The sequence below is a fragment of the Centruroides vittatus genome, unplaced genomic scaffold, assembly GCF_030686945.1.
Source record: "Centruroides vittatus isolate TY-2023 unplaced genomic scaffold, ASM3068694v2 contig_17, whole genome shotgun sequence".
NCBI classification, from domain to species: domain Eukaryota; kingdom Metazoa; phylum Arthropoda; class Arachnida; order Scorpiones; family Buthidae; genus Centruroides; species Centruroides vittatus.
The window spans coordinates 1,049,174-1,066,763 of record NW_027121033.1 but is presented as its reverse complement, the minus strand read 5'-3'; the positions used below and the strand labels follow the sequence as shown (position 1 = coordinate 1,066,763).

General features: G+C 33.2%; 1 protein-coding gene across 1 annotated transcript in view; it reads right to left on the bottom strand.

Moving 5' to 3' along the window:
• LOC136969095 (pikachurin-like) overlaps positions 1-17,590 on the bottom strand; it is a 74,299-nt gene that overhangs the window by 33,737 nt on the left and 22,972 nt on the right. Inside the window, exon 2 of the mRNA XM_067263199.1 lies at positions 8,615-8,731. Within this exon, the coding sequence (XP_067119300.1) occupies positions 8,615-8,731 (117 nt within the window). The remainder of the gene's footprint in view (positions 1-8,614; positions 8,732-17,590) is intronic.

The following is a 17,590-nucleotide window of genomic DNA, read 5'->3' as shown; positions in this document are numbered from 1 at the left end:
CTTATAAATTTCTGTTCATGCATTTCACCTCATTCAACCTCCTCCAAACGAGCGTAGAATAAAAACTTCACGCTTCGCGTCTTCCCACGGGCACAGTTTTTAACTAATTATTGAATCTCCGCTTCATGCACCAGTTAAAATTCTTATCAAAAGTACATTTTATTACTTAAAAAAGACTCGAAAAACTTATTTTTCTTGGATTTTTTCAGCTCCCGTAAAGTTTTTTAAACAAAAAAAAAAAGCTGTGAGTAATGGTTTCAATGGTTTGTTACAAGAACTGGAACCTTTATACAGTAAATTTACTGCACAGTACGCAATGTATTAGTACAAGGGCATGTGTTAGTTACTACGAAAGGCAATAGCCCTTCGTAGTAACTACGTGACGTTAATATGTTTATTAACGTCACATAGTAACGCCCTTCGTAGTAACTAACACGTGACGTTAATAAACATATTAATAAACATATTAACGTCACGTGTTTCGAAAAAATTGGATTTTATTGGTGAGAATAGCGATTTTTCTACAGTAGGTTTTTGTATTTGGAAGAAAAAATCGCCTGAAGTAACTGGATATTGGCTACATAGGGGCAGCTTGTCTTGTCAGCTGTTGACTGTTCGCTCTCCTTCAACATTATTGACGACGACATATTTTTCCTTGATATTAAATCTTTTCGTATTATTATTATTTATAAAATCATAAATTAATTTCGGAATTTAATATCCAAGTTATTGAATCGTTACGGAAAATAGTAAAAACAAAATAAAATTGATTTAACTGTTGGTATTTTGTTAATTCTTTTTTTTTTTTTACCCATGGAATCTGTACTATTTTCTTCGAATTTCCTGAAGTGATAGATAGGATCTCTAGAATCAATTTCGGATGGAGTGGCTTGAAGATTCGGTGTTTTGATGTAATGGATGGTATTAATGTTACTAACGTGTCTAGAGACAAAGGATTCTGTTATTTTTCTAGCTATATATATATATATATATATATTGTCTGCTGAGGTGCTCATGATGTACTTCCTCTAAATAAACCTATGGCAGTTCTTATGTTTCTTTTGAAGCAATGCTCGGAAAAATCTAAAATTTAACTGCTTTTGAGGCCTTTAAGAGGCATTATACGAGTATAGAATAAAAATATTAGCAACGAGCAATGATATGAAGTCCTCTAAGTACGCCATCGTTGGAATAAGGCAATGCAACATTTAGGCGATCTGCTAACTCCCAGAAAGACTTGGCCCTATTTAGGATGTTAGACACACGAAGAAAATCTGAAAAAAATCCACGTGGCCAGGCCGTTAGCGAGTGTAAACCCGCACTTGGCAACTGATGGGTCTTAGTATGACACGCTTTAATGAGATCTTAAATGTGTTATTGTGCAAAATTACAACACTTTTGTGGACGTGCGATTTCTGCACTCGCAAAAGACCCTACGGTTGGTTAATGCTTACGCTCGACGTCTTGAAAAAGCCACATATTTATATTTTTCATTGCCCGTCGCAAAATATAAAGTCAGTACTGAATATAATTGGAAAGAACACTTGAGAAGTTAGCTCTTAACGTCTTAATCAATGAGGACTCTAACAGTACTACCAGGGAGACCCAGAGGGTAATGAGAGCCTGGGAAAAATACATGTTGAGCCCTATACTTTAATATAATAATTTAATGTGGTAAAGAAGTAAACGGAAAACTCATTGATGATCCCCTAATTCCTATAGGCCCAGGGCAATCTTTTTCTTTTGAACCTCGTCCTGGGCGTCCCCGAATACTACAAACTCTTTTTGAAGTAGGAAACTTGAAGCGACAAAATATAGAATACAAAGAAAATCTTGTAAAGAGGATCCTGGATACAGCATGAACAGAATCTGAAAGAAGCCATAATGGAAAAAAAATCTTGAGATGGATTCGAATTCAAAATACCAAAAGATTAGCCTGATATCAGGGTAATTCAAAGGGCCATCTCTCCCTTTTCAAATATTTTAAATGTAAAAAAATTCACCAAAAAGAATGTAAAATAGTATGCAGGCATATAGTCCTGAATTACTTTATAATATTAGGGCCCAAAAAGTATTTTACCCGAAACCCACACTTTTAAGATATCAAATTATTTGCCCTTTTAAATAAACTCTAAGAATACAGAGGCACGTGTTTCTTGTTTTAGAGTTTACAGAGAAAACTTCAGAAGGAAAGAAGTCTGTGATGCCAAGAACATACAAAAGAGCATAAAGCATTGACACTGCGTGTTGTATTTAAAAAAAGAGCAAAGCAGCATACGATAAACATCTCGTTTTATATGGAAGACGTGCAGATAGATACTGTATAATAAATATACTTCGCAACTTTGTTATTCATCATAATGTGCAGGGAGCCAGCTCCACACGAAAGAGCAAAGGTCAAACAATGAAATAGTTGTGACTTTGAATAGAAATATACCCCCGCAAACATAATATCAAATGAAACATTTGTATTCTAACCGAATCGACAGATTTACGCCATAGTATCACGCTATACAATCACTACACGCTATCAACACAAAAAACAGCTTTTTTCCAAAATTCTCGCGTGAAGAACCACTTTCTCTACCCTCTGAAGTAACTTTCACAATATTAATTGAATATTAAAAGTTTCCAACTCGTAACGGGAGTAAAAAAAAAAATTGATAAATTATCATTTTATTAAGTCTCCTAAACAATAAAAATTTCAATAATAGGAATTTCAAATCTCGTTATTACGGATGACAATTTTATTACATAGGCAATATCAAAAAAACTTATCGTCATCAATAACATCCCCCTTATAGATTAATGTGCAGCTGACAGAACAAGCTGCCATTTTCTGACCAGAACACATGCCAAAGTTATCTAGAAATGTGCTAAACTTTCTCCACTACGTCTTTGCCAGCGTGCTTAATTGTTAAGATTCACTTAAGCTCCCTTTGTACGTCACGTAAACGACAGAGTATGACAATGGATTAAAGTTAAACAAATCTATTTTACACTCGTTATACGGGGTGAAATGCGTATAATTAGAAAACACTAGCAAAACAGATGTGTTTGTAGGCCAAGCGATAAGTTTTTTGTGCCAAGAGATGCCTCAACTTTTATGAATTTTACTTGGCACCGTTTCAACTTTTGCAATACGCTGCAGCAACTCTCATAACGTATAATAAACTGGGTATAGCGGGGTAGAGTTGTAAATGCGAGATTTTCCCAACCTTAAAATGGTGTTTGGAACTGCAGGTGCGGAGTAATGACGCGCAACGGATGTGTTTTTCCCCTTCTTCTTCTTCTTGCTAAGTAGGTACACGCTCCAATCCTGTGATCTTACAGTTAGTTCTATGACTATAATACTCGACAGCAGATCAAGTGTCAGGGGTGCCATAACTTGTTCATAGCTTACGAAACTCCATTTCCTCACACAGCAACAAATTTCACATTGCATCGAAGCGTTTACACTATTTACAAAACTCCAAGATACTAAACAAAAAATGAGCATTTTCGCAGTGTGAATCCCTAAAAATTCTTTCCATTTTCCTATAAACACGCCGTTTAAGCATTTCAATTATTATTCATTATTAAAAATTCTTTTCCAAACAGAATTAACTACCGCTCTAAATTTGATTACGTTCTGTTTATTCTAGAGAAGTTCGTCTAGAAGTTTTGTTCATTAATTATATTTTATAGTGATGTATAAATCTATCATCTGTAGACACAACGCCTTGGTGTCTAGACTGTTTTTATGAGTTTGCCCTTGGAGATTTGTTCCAAATTTTTCCCTAACTTCTGCCATATTTCTATAGAGTAGTGTGTAAAATCCCTTTCTGTACATAATTTTTTTACTTATAGTCACCGTTGTTGATAAAATTCCGTTTGAAAAACCTCACGTTGCGTAAGCTTTAGAAGAAGATTTATCACCTTCACAAAAGCTATTATGAGCTCGTTCGTGTTCATTCAGGAGTGGAACTAACATCCCGTTGTAAAAAAACAAGAAAAACACACCTTAAAACATCCATTTTTCATTGATCTGTTATATTTATCCGAGGGACTACATGGTAAAATCGGAAGCGTCATTGTGTGCCACACCATTGACGAACTAGCGGCAGTTAACGATTGATGTTTATGCAGATGGATACGTCAGAAAATCGATATTTGTATCGTAAAATACACGTTTTGCCAATAGTAGTAGCTCATTTAATCACCCCCCTTCATAAATACTTCACCAACAATCGATTTTTTCTCGGTATACAAGTTAGTTTAACCCCGTTTTGTGAAACGAAGTCACAGAAATCAAAAAATCTCCATTGGCAAAGTTTCCTGATACTTTTACCTAACTACGTGGGCCATTAACTGACATAACAAAGATGATGTACTGTACGTCTTTAAACATAATTCTGAAGGCACCAGATGGAAAATCAAGATTCTTAAATACCCATAGTTGGCCAAAGTTCCCCATAGTGGTACTTCACACAGGAGGGAAATCTAATTGTTTTACATTGTCTGTATTCAGATGGTATAACTTTATGGGCGTTATCTGATGTATGGGTACTATCTGACATACTGAAACACGGAACTTAGATAGACACGTGTTTGCAATACCCAAACTCTCGTGATAGTTATCAATGTAAGACATTCTGCAGGGAGATGTACAGAAACAATCAAACTTTAATGGAAAATTCCTCTCCTCTTTTGATATTAAGAAATATTTTAACGCTTTTTTTTTAATGTTGAAAAATCGATAATTGCTTTTTCCTCTAATACCCTCTAATCACAGTTTTCACCTCAATGTGTTTAATAACCCAATTTTTCTTCCCTTCAGGAAATTACTTTAAAACTGAAAAAAAGCATTCCCCAAAACTCTAGCTTCATCTCCAATAACGATTTTTCTAAATTTAAAGTTTTCTTTGGCATTCAAACATGATCAAAATTATGTTTATACGAAAAATATGCTAAATTTTTATTATTCTTTCACATTAATACCTTAAATTAAGCTACATTTTCTAAATATAACTTTCTATAGGCATTACAAGTTCGTAACTTTGTAGGTACAACGTAACAAACGTAACAAAGAAGGTACTTTGTACCCTGTAATTTTCAGTATCTCAAAATTACAGGGCACAAAGTACCTTCGTTTTAACTCGTTCTACCTTAGGTTCACCCTTAGTAAATCTTAAAAGTAGAATAAGATGAGAGTTGTCCTGAGGTTTACTGAGAATATAATCCGGTACACGATATCGAAGGTACAAAGTACAAAGACTTACTAGTATCAGTACAAGATTTCTGGATTTACTAAGAATGGTACAAAATGTTGGGTATTTACTAAGAGTAGTTGAAGGTATAAAGGTAGTTCTTAAGAGTAATACGAAACATGAGTATTTAAAAAGGTAGTAATCTTATAGTAAACGTGTTTGAGCTTGTTATTTACACTAACATAATCTGTAAACCGAACTAAAGATTTTGTTAGTATAAATAGAATGAAAAATTTTATAAGCAGGAAGACAAAGAATAAACTATATTTAAATCAATTTTATTCAGTAATTTAAGTAAAAACACAGTTAATCTTTATACGAAAAGAATTAAGCAAATTTATTTAGCTTTTTATTGGACTTCTGTTAATTTCAACGAACTTATACCACGATTTTGAATCATAAAAACAGAGAAAAACTATTTAATTCCACTTCTAACCTAATAAAATTTTAGTAAAAAAATACATAAATTCCTCCTACAAAACCGCAAGAATATTTTCTTTTTTTTCCGGTAAAGAACAAACGGAATGCTTTTTAAAAACTCATGGAAGAAATGTCATACCATTAACCTTAATGGTCGAGCCATTTATCTATTAGTTACTTGGATTGCAGGACGCGTGTCAGGTAGAAAATCGAAAAGAAGAAGAAGAAGCCGAGAAGTGTTATTTTTAGAATAAAACCCCATTATTAAGCCACGTTATTTATTACATCCCGAAATAAAAGCTTTACTTTAAGATTAAATATGGCCGCGTTAACGTTAATTATAACTCGCTGCACCGACTCCTCTTAACTGCATCATTAAAGTTTGCATGAAATCTGTAGTTTGTTGAACTCGTGTAAGTTTCGTAGATTATTTTACTCGTTTCTAGATCTTGTAACGTATTTTCTTTTCTTTTTTTTTTTACTTTTTCTCTAATCTGTTACGGATGGCTAAAAATAAGCAGGTTTGACAAATGCTAGGCAACCTTTACACGAACTCAAGATAGAAGAGTCACGTTACAAACATCTGGACATGACCATGACACAGAGATGTTACAACTGTATTGATCAATATGTTAGAAGTGCAACTGTTTAGTGTAGGATTCTTCCAGAGAATGATTTTCCATCCGGTATCTAATCTATACAGATGGAGTAGCCTGCGAGAGTTTGTTCTCTCTTCTTTTTTTCGAGTACGCTGTGACCCGACACGATTCTGATTTATTCTTTTAAATAAGAAAGTTTGAAAGGTTTTTTTTTAAAACAACTCGTAAATACATTTTAATCTAACTCGATTCACGCGTGGTGCTGTTATCAGGAAGTACGAGTGTATTTTTTTGAGTGTTCTGGACGAATGGGTTCGCACCCCACGAGCGGCTGGCTACACCTGTTTTCTTCACCGTCTAACACCCAAATAGGGGCCAGTTTTCCAAAGAAAGCCCTCCCGGAGGATTGGTTTATTGGGTGATTTGCCAAGGAGGTGCCCTTAGCAGATCATCCAATAAACCAATCACTATTTTCAATATCAGTAAACTTCTACTAAAACTTATTTTATTAATTAATATTCTATCATTATTACTGTAATCACAATATTCATCAAATTGTCGATACTATGTGCCATTCTTGTAGTCAGGACCGGAATTGCGCGTAAACTAATCAAGCTGCGACTTATGACCTCACATTTTTACACATTATTTGATGGAGGGGAAGGGCCTGTTAATTCTATAGATTCGGGCCACAACAAGCCTAAGTCTTGAGCTATTACAATGGCAGGACGTTCATGTCTTACCATAACAACGCTGTCAGCTACTGTCATCTTCTCCCCCTACTACATTATCATTGTATATATTCCCAGAATAATTTTGGTTATGTACTACAATCTATTCTTGTTATCATCTCAATATTTCTGTCTCATTAATGTTTCACTACTACCACTATACTTCTATCTCGTTAATGCCCCACCATTACTATTACTAATCTCACTATCGTAATCATCATGTTAATGCAACATCGCTTTCAAGAATAAGAAGGCGTATTACTACAACAGCACTATCACAATACTTCTGATTACTGACCCACGCTGTTACTATCGTTTTATTTTTGTTAAGGGAAGCAAAAAAAACTTCATCTCAAAACTTTTTTATGTATTAAACTTTAAGAAACGGCGATATACCTTCGAAAAATTGGCAATGGAAGTGGATGCCGAGAATTATGGAACTACATTCCGAGATGATGATAAAAGATAGTGAGCTTCAAGATGGCGTTAGACGGAGATTGGTGGGGGATACTAAAATTATGATTCTTGTTACACTACCTAACTTATCTAGATTTTGCAATCGTAATAGTTCTTATCGAGGTTACACAACCGTTATAAACCTTATAGGAAGTGAGATAAGTGACTTCTCTAGACTTGATGTTTCCTGTTTTTTTTTTTTTTTTGCATTGGTTTCTCGATGTAAAATAAGGTACTTACACTGTTTATAGGCGTTGTATTTACAAATCGCACTGGAGTTCTTGAAAAGTTGAATCGTTAAGTCAACAATTAGCCACGTGCCTTTGGGGTATGAGTTTTGTTTCTGCTTACTCTTTACACGTGAAGTCGGTAATTTAATTTAGGTGAACACAAGTAATCAAATTTGGTCATCTAACCACAAAAAAACAGTAAATCCCAAGAACCACTAAATCTCCAGTTTGAGCGCTTCTCTACAATAACTAAATTCTAAATAGGAGTTTCGTACCATAATTATAGTGAGAGATCTACCACAAATTGTAGATAGGAATCCATCTAGTTACTTATCACACTGAATCTGTAGATAGGGATCATCTTATCTGATTCCTTACCAAAGAGGTCCTTATGTCTAGTCCCTTACCACAACTTAAACTTCTAAATTAGAATTTCTTTACATAGTTTCTTATAATTAGTTACTCTAGAACTTATTTACATATCAACACGCTGGCCCGCAATATACACATAACTGACATAAGCTATAATTTAAAATATTGCGCAAGAAAATCTAACAATAGTAAAACATCATAAGCCGACACGCTCATAAAACAGACTAATAATTCACTTTTACTGTTGATTTCCTCTTTCGGGTGGAGTTGGACATGTAAGGATAGAAAAAAAGTCGAAGCCTTTTTATCAAAACACGACATTTCTAGGAGCCACACCCCATTTTTGAAAAATCGAAGATTTATACACGATAAATATATACTGTACATATTAGTAGGAGGCATTAAAATCGAAGTACAAAAATTCTTCCAAGTAGTATACGTGATAAAGCAAACAAGATAGAAGCCCTTGGTGCTAAGGGTGATAAATACTCCTAGTGATAAGGTAATACTCAGAGTGACCGAGATGGGGATAGATAATATCGACCAAAGACACTTACCGTGACAGCTGTATCCGTTGTCAGCTAGGGTGTGTCCTTCCTTACACGAACATTCGTAAGTTCCATCATGTAAGTCGAAGCAGAGTTGTTCGCATGGATTGTCTTCGCCACATTCACCTAATAGTAGAAGAAAAATATAAAAAAAATACCAAGATAAATGAAGCTATAAAAGTTATTAACCTCGTATTTATAATTAATTACCTAATTATCGTGCTGGTAAATGTCATTCTACGCTCCACCCCCTAATAAACCGATTGTCACTAAATTTCGCCTGAAGGATGCCCTCCAGGTCTTTAACATGTGCACCAAATTTATTAATCCTAGCTTCAATATTTTTAGAGAAAATGAATTTTGAAAAGGGCGTCGGAGTTCGCTAAGCTTTGTCATTAATGTATATAATATCAATTTTATATTATTTAATTGCCTATTTTAAGTTAATAAACATTTATATACGCTTTCCTGTACGTTTCTCTGCTATTTTGTGTTAGTGTCGGATAAATATTTCCTGTTTCGGCGTGTTTTCCTCTATAGTTTCTTGTTGATCACATCACACTTTAGTATGTTGTTTCCTATAAGGCTTATCTATAATTCTCGTAATGTTTATGTCTTATAAAATTGAAATAACAGTTATTCTAATTTATTCTCCTAAACTTTAGGGTTATATAGTCCTTATATGCAGAAAAACCTAATCTTTGAAATCGATATAATTTTTTTTAGGCAATTTTATTTATTTTCTTACCATTCTAAAATGAAATAAGTGTCTAATTTTTATTAATTCCTTGGTATAACTTCATTCTTCCAACTTTGAAAAAAGGAAACAATTCCTTCTTAACGTGAACCTCTTTCTAAATAGATATTACGCGTCCTGAATATTCCCAGGATAAGTAATTTTAGAAATTCCAACTCCAACTTCCTCAAAAATCCTTTCAACTCTTCACAAAGTTTTTAAAAAAGTTCTTCAAGAGATAAAAAAATTTCTGTGCCCTGAAAGAGTGCATACTACTGTTTCATCTTAAGATATACGTAATTTCTGCTCCTACATCGTAAGCAATAGCGTCATTATAAAATATAAGAACAATGCATGCTTTCAAGACATTGCTTACAATTGCAAACACGGCAATAAAATCAACGAGGCTGTTCCCGTACGTTCTTAATGTAACTATTCTTTAACCCTCTTCACTAATCTTAAACAAAAACAAGAAATTTAATGCATAATTATATTACAATAGAAGTGCGAAGCAATACACAATGAATTTCCATTTTCTTTCGAAACAAAAATCGAGTATTAATTCAATTTTCTTTTCTAGTAGAACACTACTATCGATTTTGTTCTAATTTTTAGTAAACTAAATGCTAATTAAGTAATGAATTTTACCTGAGATCCGTAGAAAAAACCCTCTCACAGCCCTTCTGATTTATGGCAGATTACTTCTACCATCTGAATTATGACGTCGAAAGCAGCCGGGTGTCTTAATTTAATTAAAGAAAAATATTATGTATAAATGAAATTTTGAACGAACCATTCAGGAAATTTCTCTCTCGAATTTTTAATACTAAAATCCAAATAGAAATGTAAAAAAAAAAAAAAAATACTCTTCTCTGTTCACATTTTTTCGAGTAGAACTTTAAGGGTGATGACGTTCGCGTGAGGGCATGAAATTCTTCAAGTTCAATCTGGAGGAAAGATTTTGAAATGCTACTTTTCTGAAATAATTCTTGTAGACTTTAATCTTGCTTTTTATTTCTTCTACTTTGGCGTGTATAATGCGCACCCCTAAGGGATATACGAATATATCTATATATATAATATTTTTTTAAAGAAAAGGATAGAGTTAGAGCCACGCGACGAGCGGTTCACTGTTTGACTTTCGCATCGTCGCTCCCGAAATCTTATTTGAATGACAGCATGACATGATGTATGACATCGCTCGACTATTTGTACAGTAGGTAAACCTTATTGTACATGTCGTTCATGATTCTTTCTACAAATTTCTTTCTTCTCAAGCTAGTTTCTGAGACGTCTCGTAAAAGTAAAATAAATTTGTTCCATCTCTTCGAATTTCTTTATACTTACTTCTTGTCCTCCTCTGAAGAGCCTTCTGGATACAAAGAATAGGTCACAAGTTAACTAGGTTATCCCGTATAAATTTTGTTATTTTGAATTTTACGAGAACTATAAGGTGAGAATTAGTAATGGTAATTTAGAAGTTTTATTTTATTTATTTTTAAACGAATTCACTATATTTAAGTTTCAACCACGTTTAAGTTTTTTTTTGACCAAAAATTCATTAAAACAGCCATTTTCTCCGAGTTATGCTCTATTTTATATTAGAAATCGTACGTGATGCGGTTATATATATTATCGATGCGTTCAAATCGCTAAGAGTTGAAGGAATTTTTCGATCGAATTTAAAGAATTTTACTGTATTAAATTTTCTGTGCCATAAATAACGATTTTTTACCAAAAGTTTTGGGTAATTGTCTTATAAAATATTTTATAAAATTAAATTATTGTTGATAATCCGGTTTCAGATTACTGTTGAATTTTCAACAGACAGTATATTTAATTTAATATCAAGAAAATATTCAAATTTTAAAGATAATTAAAGCTGTACAATGAATAAGAAGTGCCTTTTACCATTATTTTTACCCTAGCTTTTGATATTTTTTTTTACAATTAACTTCCACAATTCTCATATATCATAATTATAATTATAATACGACATTAGCTAATCCTTAATTATTGTTACCTGAGAAAAATGTTAAACCATTTAATTATCTTACATAAAACATTTAAAATATATAATAAACAAGAAAATTGTAATTTAAATTTAGGACAGGAAGCATACATTACTATAAAAATTAACCTGTAAATAACACCGAGATGAAGTATCTTTAATGATGTAAATTGAATTTTATTACCAATATTGCATTTCTTGCTAGTCAATGAATGCTTAAAAGGGTCACCGGCAACTAATGGAAGATCATTTAATGGCATTTGCAGAAAGACTAGTGCTTTTAATGGAAGTTTCAGCATGAGTAGTCATGGACTGCGTGGTAACTTGCAATTTTGGTCAGGTACCTCTTAAAAATGTCCAAGTGAGAAGTATATCTAGCTAATGTCTAGACATTTTTTTAAAATTTTAACAAATTTACTAAAGCTATAAAAATTGTGTATGTAAATTTAAACGCATCCAGAACAATCCCATATTAGAGGAACCATCAAAAAGTTATAAAGACGAACGAACGCAAGCCGCAGCTTTATTTGCAATTACTTAATCTACAAAAACATGCAAGATTGCTTTATGACTATTTAAAAAACAAGAAAATCCTACTAGAAAATGAAAATTACCCTGTTAAATTCTTTCTGATTAATTGCATAAATGGTTCCTGGATGGCATCATTCAGTTAAGAGTTTAATCTCGTGTATTTTTACTGAGTGCCCAATAAAATTTGATGTAACTTTTTTTAAAAAATCATTAAAGCTTTTTTTTCTTTTTCATTTTAAATTTTATCAACATTAAAACTCATTCGTGAACGAGTAGAATAAGCAATGAATTCACTTTATGAAGAGAATCGTATAAAAGGACATTTGGTGAAATACCCTTGGGTGCCATTTATTCGTGTTTCAATCAAAGATTATTTTCGCATCACAAATTTACATTCATTATCTTCTACGTCAATGGTTATCTTCTGTAGTGCTCTGATGAAGCTTTTAAAAGTAATAATAATAATAAAAAGAAGTATTTTCGTATTCTGTTCTATTTTCTTTTAACAAAATTCTAATCCTTAATCTCTTACATGCCGCCATTTTTTCTTCTTCTTTCTTTCTTCCTCTTTGCAACTTTCGAATTCCATTATTGTAATTTGTTTTATTCATTTTTAAAGATTTTTTCCCTCCTTTTCCTCTCCGCTTCTGTTTTCTTAAGTATCGAAATACAGTTAAGTGGATTTAAATAAAACTTTCCAGATTTTATTTCCTTACTCGTAAACATATTGCGAGAGGATAGAATAATGTTATTAATTTTGATTTTTTTCCTGTTTTATATAAATATAACTAAATTATTCCGCGACGAATTTTTTTAATGTTTATTTCAGCGAAATTTTTTTATTTATATACTTTTTTTTATTGATCCGAACGGCTTTGTATCGAAAAATACATTTTACTGTAAACCTATAAACAAGATCCCGCTGCTGTTTTGCTTTTGAATTAAACTAATTTTACATACAAGCACACAAAATATTGTTATAAAAAAAGAATGAAGTGTACTTTGTTTTATAAATAAAGTATTAAATATAGCTTCAATACAATTTATAGTTAACTACATCCGATTTTGACTAGCCTGTAATTGATTTTTATACATTCAAATTACGTTCGATTAGGTTAAAGCTAGTTTAATCTGGCAACTTCACATCTTGCGCAATTCTGTTGCATGTTGCCAGATTAAACATCTTATTTTTTCAGCTAATGTTCGATGTTGCCAGGTTACAGATGCTTAGCATTCCGGATGTCTCGCGGTAACTTCTTTTTTTTGTGTCTTGGATGTAATCAGACAGTTGATGTCATAATAGCAAATTTTATTCATTTATATCATAAATTGTAAAGAAATGCAAGAAAAAATAATCCCTAGAACTTTCTAAAATTAATATTCTTCGTTGTTTCAATCGTTAAATGCGCTAAAATTTTTTTTAAAAAACTTTAACTTTTACGTCGTTCTTATAGTTAATAAATGAATTATTTTTGCATGATCTTTGAGTAATAATCCATACTACACGACGGCGAGATATCTGACGCAGTTAAGGCATAAGCCTTAATTCGGAGGGCTCGGAATCGAAATTCCAGGAATTTTTCGGGAGATTGATCTGTCTCGGATACGGCGGCTCATCTCGTACAAATAGCATTTATTGTTTAAAACTTCCTATTTTTATAACTCTAATAGTTATTTTTGTGAATAAAACTAGATAACTGAGTATGAGGCCCATTAGTGGCCGTGCAGATGAAACCACAACACTGGTCGCGGGTTCCGGTCTCACCAACAGGATGGTCGCGCGGAGTTTCGGGTGTTCTTTACGTGTCTAACACTTAAAAGGGAGCCACTTTCCAATAGAAAGTCCTCCCGGCAGGCACTTCTTCCTTGGCAGATCATCCTTGTGGTACGTTGCCTTATCCTACCAATCCTACAGTCCTATTTCCAGATAATAGTCGCTGTGGCTGAACTAAGAATTTTTGATTTTTAAGATAAAATATAAATTTTTGTTTTCTTTCATGTAAGTATTTCTGCGCATTTCTTTATAAATAACTGAAAAAGAAAGTCAAAATTAAAAATGCATAAAGCAGTCTAGACAGTAAATTGCACGTTATTGATTGACTAACCTCAAGTGCCATCATATTTATATTATATGGCTGGCAAAATTATGCCCATTATGGGTCAGTCCCCATAATGGGCATAATTTTGGCTGGGCATAACTAATATGGCTGGGGGATGGGAAACAGCATCCGTGTTCATAATAAATAATGGAATATGGACTAAATTCGTATTCAAATCCCCAAAGCAGCAAGCTAACACCTTATTGTATGGTCGACAAGTGTCTTGTTGTTATCATATGCGGCATTTAGATTGCGTAGTTCATACGTCACTAACATGAAAAGTAATCCGGCCGGATGGCTGAGGCGGTTAGTTTGTCAGCCCATGTCCTGGGGGACTCGAGATCCAATCCGAGCGAGCAAGCAACCCCATGAATTTTTCATGAGCGAACATGTCGGCCCCGTCCTTCACCCCATTGAGGGCCTGGCCGAACTGGTAATGGGTGTCCCTCGTAATTATTCATTTGTACATATGCCATTAAGCTATAATCTAATTATATAATGCGCACATCACTCGCCTAACGTCCAGGATATTGTAAATGGCACATTATACGCATTTTATCAAATCACAAAATCAAAACTAGACTAAACGCACAAACTGGGTGTGTAAATGACAGGTTGCAACTATACGCATCATTTACATAACTGGAGTTGTCAGTTTAGGTTAAACAGTCGTTGCAACCTTAAACACTAAATATTTATTAACTGCACACTTCAAACTAACATTAAAACTTCACATTTAGCCATCATGCATCATTTCTATGATCTGATACGTGTACGAATTCAACTACAACAGATTTGTATCGCTACAAGGGATCAATACAAAGCCACTAACTCATAAAATCGATAAAATAAAAAAGTTATTGAAGTAGAAACGTTAAAAATTCATATTAAAAATTTTTTAAAATATAAATAGATATAAAAATACTCGATAATTTATGAAAATTCGACAGTGGAACGTCGACATTTTTAGAACCTGGAGGAATATTTGACATCTCTGTAAATGGATTTTTGATTATTTTCTCTGGACAGAAACAAAGGAAAAAAATTCCACGGGAAAAAAATCCTGGCGGTTTTACAATAATAAATTCAGTCTACTTAATTTACAGAGCATTATCAACAGATAAGATTTATCGACAGAAATACAAAAGCTGTCGTTTATTAAAAAGAGAATTTATTTTTCTCTCTCCCCCTTCTCCTGTTTTACTTCTTTATAAAAGAAAAATATATTCATCAAAAATACCTTTCTGCATACAACATTATATTCTCTACTCACAGGCGACAAAAGCGAAAAGGTGCTAATGTGTTTTTAACGCGTTTGTCGATAAAGCCCTGTATAAAAGTTTAAAAAGGAGGTAGCCAGGGTGAGAGATTGCAACTGCACTAAAGCAATTTTTGTTTACACACCCAACGTTATAATAATTATCTACAGTTGTTTCACTCTTCCATTTGATGATTGAAAAAAAAGGCGGGTGAAATTGCCATGTAGAAGCTTTTAAAGTTGTACAGGCATCGGTCATAGGTCGACATGAGTAATGGTTGACCTTTCTTCTTTCTGACGTCCAACTTATCATGTACGGTATCCCCCGTATATCCTCTACAACTGCAATTCTGACAATATCATTTATTAGAAACGTGCTCGTTCATTGTCTCCCAAAAGTCGAATTAGTTTGTCTTCTTCTATACGTCACGATGTCTGGATAAATTTCAGACGTTGATGTATGTGCTACATCCATTGGCTAATACGCATAGTACACATAAACCCTCTCACCGTGTGTAAGATGTGCTTAAAGTGAGATCAATGTCATTTTCCATTATGTTCTTCATTTCCCGTCTGCTTCCACAGGGAGATGCCTGTACCATATTTGTTACTCTTGTACGTAATTGTGTTATATTGGATTTCCCACGGTTTTATTCCTCCTTGTTATCGTCTACAACGTCAGATGTTATTGTTTTAATCAACTGGTTCCTTCCGTGCTGCCGTGTGTCTTCTCGTTACTTAAGATGTTTCGTATTTTAATAACCTCTACAAAGCAGCACATCGGTCGAAACTTCATACATAAATCGTTGATCAGTTACGCTTTTACGGTAACAATGAATGAAATAAAAGTGACGAGCAATATCTACAACTGGTTTGCGTCGATAATAAGTTTCTTCTGGAAGAAAAATATATTTCAAATGTATTCTTTACAATTAGTTTCTTAAGTAATTTTCAAGAATTTCACGTATAATTGTTTAAATATGGCAAACGTTGCCCTTCTTTATGTCGATAAAAATCTGATTTTCTTTTTTTTTGTATAACGTTTCGATATAAACTTTCGTTTATAAATTGACCTGGCATCAAGAGGTGGAGCTTCAGTTCCATCTACTAATCAACCGCCATTTTGTTTCTAAAAGCTCAATTTTCATAATTATGTTATTTCTGTATTGTAAAACTAAGTGGCTAACTACATAATTATATTTTTAAAATAAAATGAACTTAACCTTCTCAAGTTATTATTAATTCACTAAGAAAAACTTCTTTTAAAACGAGCCTTTAAAAAGTACTTGACAATAACGATAATTCAACGTTCCTCTTCTAAGAATCTTCTTTATCCGATTCCATTTCTAAGCATACCTTTCTGTATCTCTCCTATACAATTTATACGTCTATGCAGCAGCTCCTATTATTATCTACTTTTGCATTCTAAGTATCTCACTGTAATTTCCATCACCTACTATTATTTCCTTTAACACTATCTCCATAAACTTACTTCCATTCAAAGCAAAGTACCATAATTATATAAATCTGGCATAAGCAATTTTCCATTTCTGTACGACAAAATACCGACAAAATGTATACGGAAAAATTTTATTTTGATCAGTCTATCGTAGAATGCCTTCCTATATGACGTACATAAATTATGCTATTTATGAGTTCCTTCTTGTATTTACACCCCTATTCTTAGTAATCTGTTGTAATTACTTCGACTGCTACTTTTTATCATAAAACTATCCTAAAATAAACTCTACAGTGGAAGAGAAACATGACATTACTAAAAAAGTTCTCCAGAACTCGCCTCTCACCTATTTGTGTTTGTACTCATTTGCATAAAAATTGCATATATGATAATTAGCAATATTTTACTATTTATACAACCATGTTTAGCCATTTTATAGAAGCTCGTGACACGAGAAAAAAGTAGAAAATTTACTACTGACAGTTTTACGAGTCATCAACGGTAACAAGGGATAAACACTAGTCATTCCTCACATTGGCTGTGTGTATGTCATGTTAAGAATAATGTCTATTCTCCCACTCCTATGCATTTCTATAATGTTACGCTACTTTTCTGTGTAATTTTCCTCCTTCCATCTAGATGTATGCCGCTGTAATATTCATTCCTGCCACTATTTGCCTGGAAACCATCTTTGCAAACTTCCTTCACGTGTGAGAAAACTACCATAACGTTAGCAATACCGAGTGACCATTATCCACTTCTACACTTGTACTAAAAGAAACTTGTAACTGCATCTCTGTGACGGTAAAAAATAGTATATAAACGTGTATATACTAACAGAATGGGTATAGTTTATTACTTTAACAGTCCTGAAACTGTCATGTCGACCCA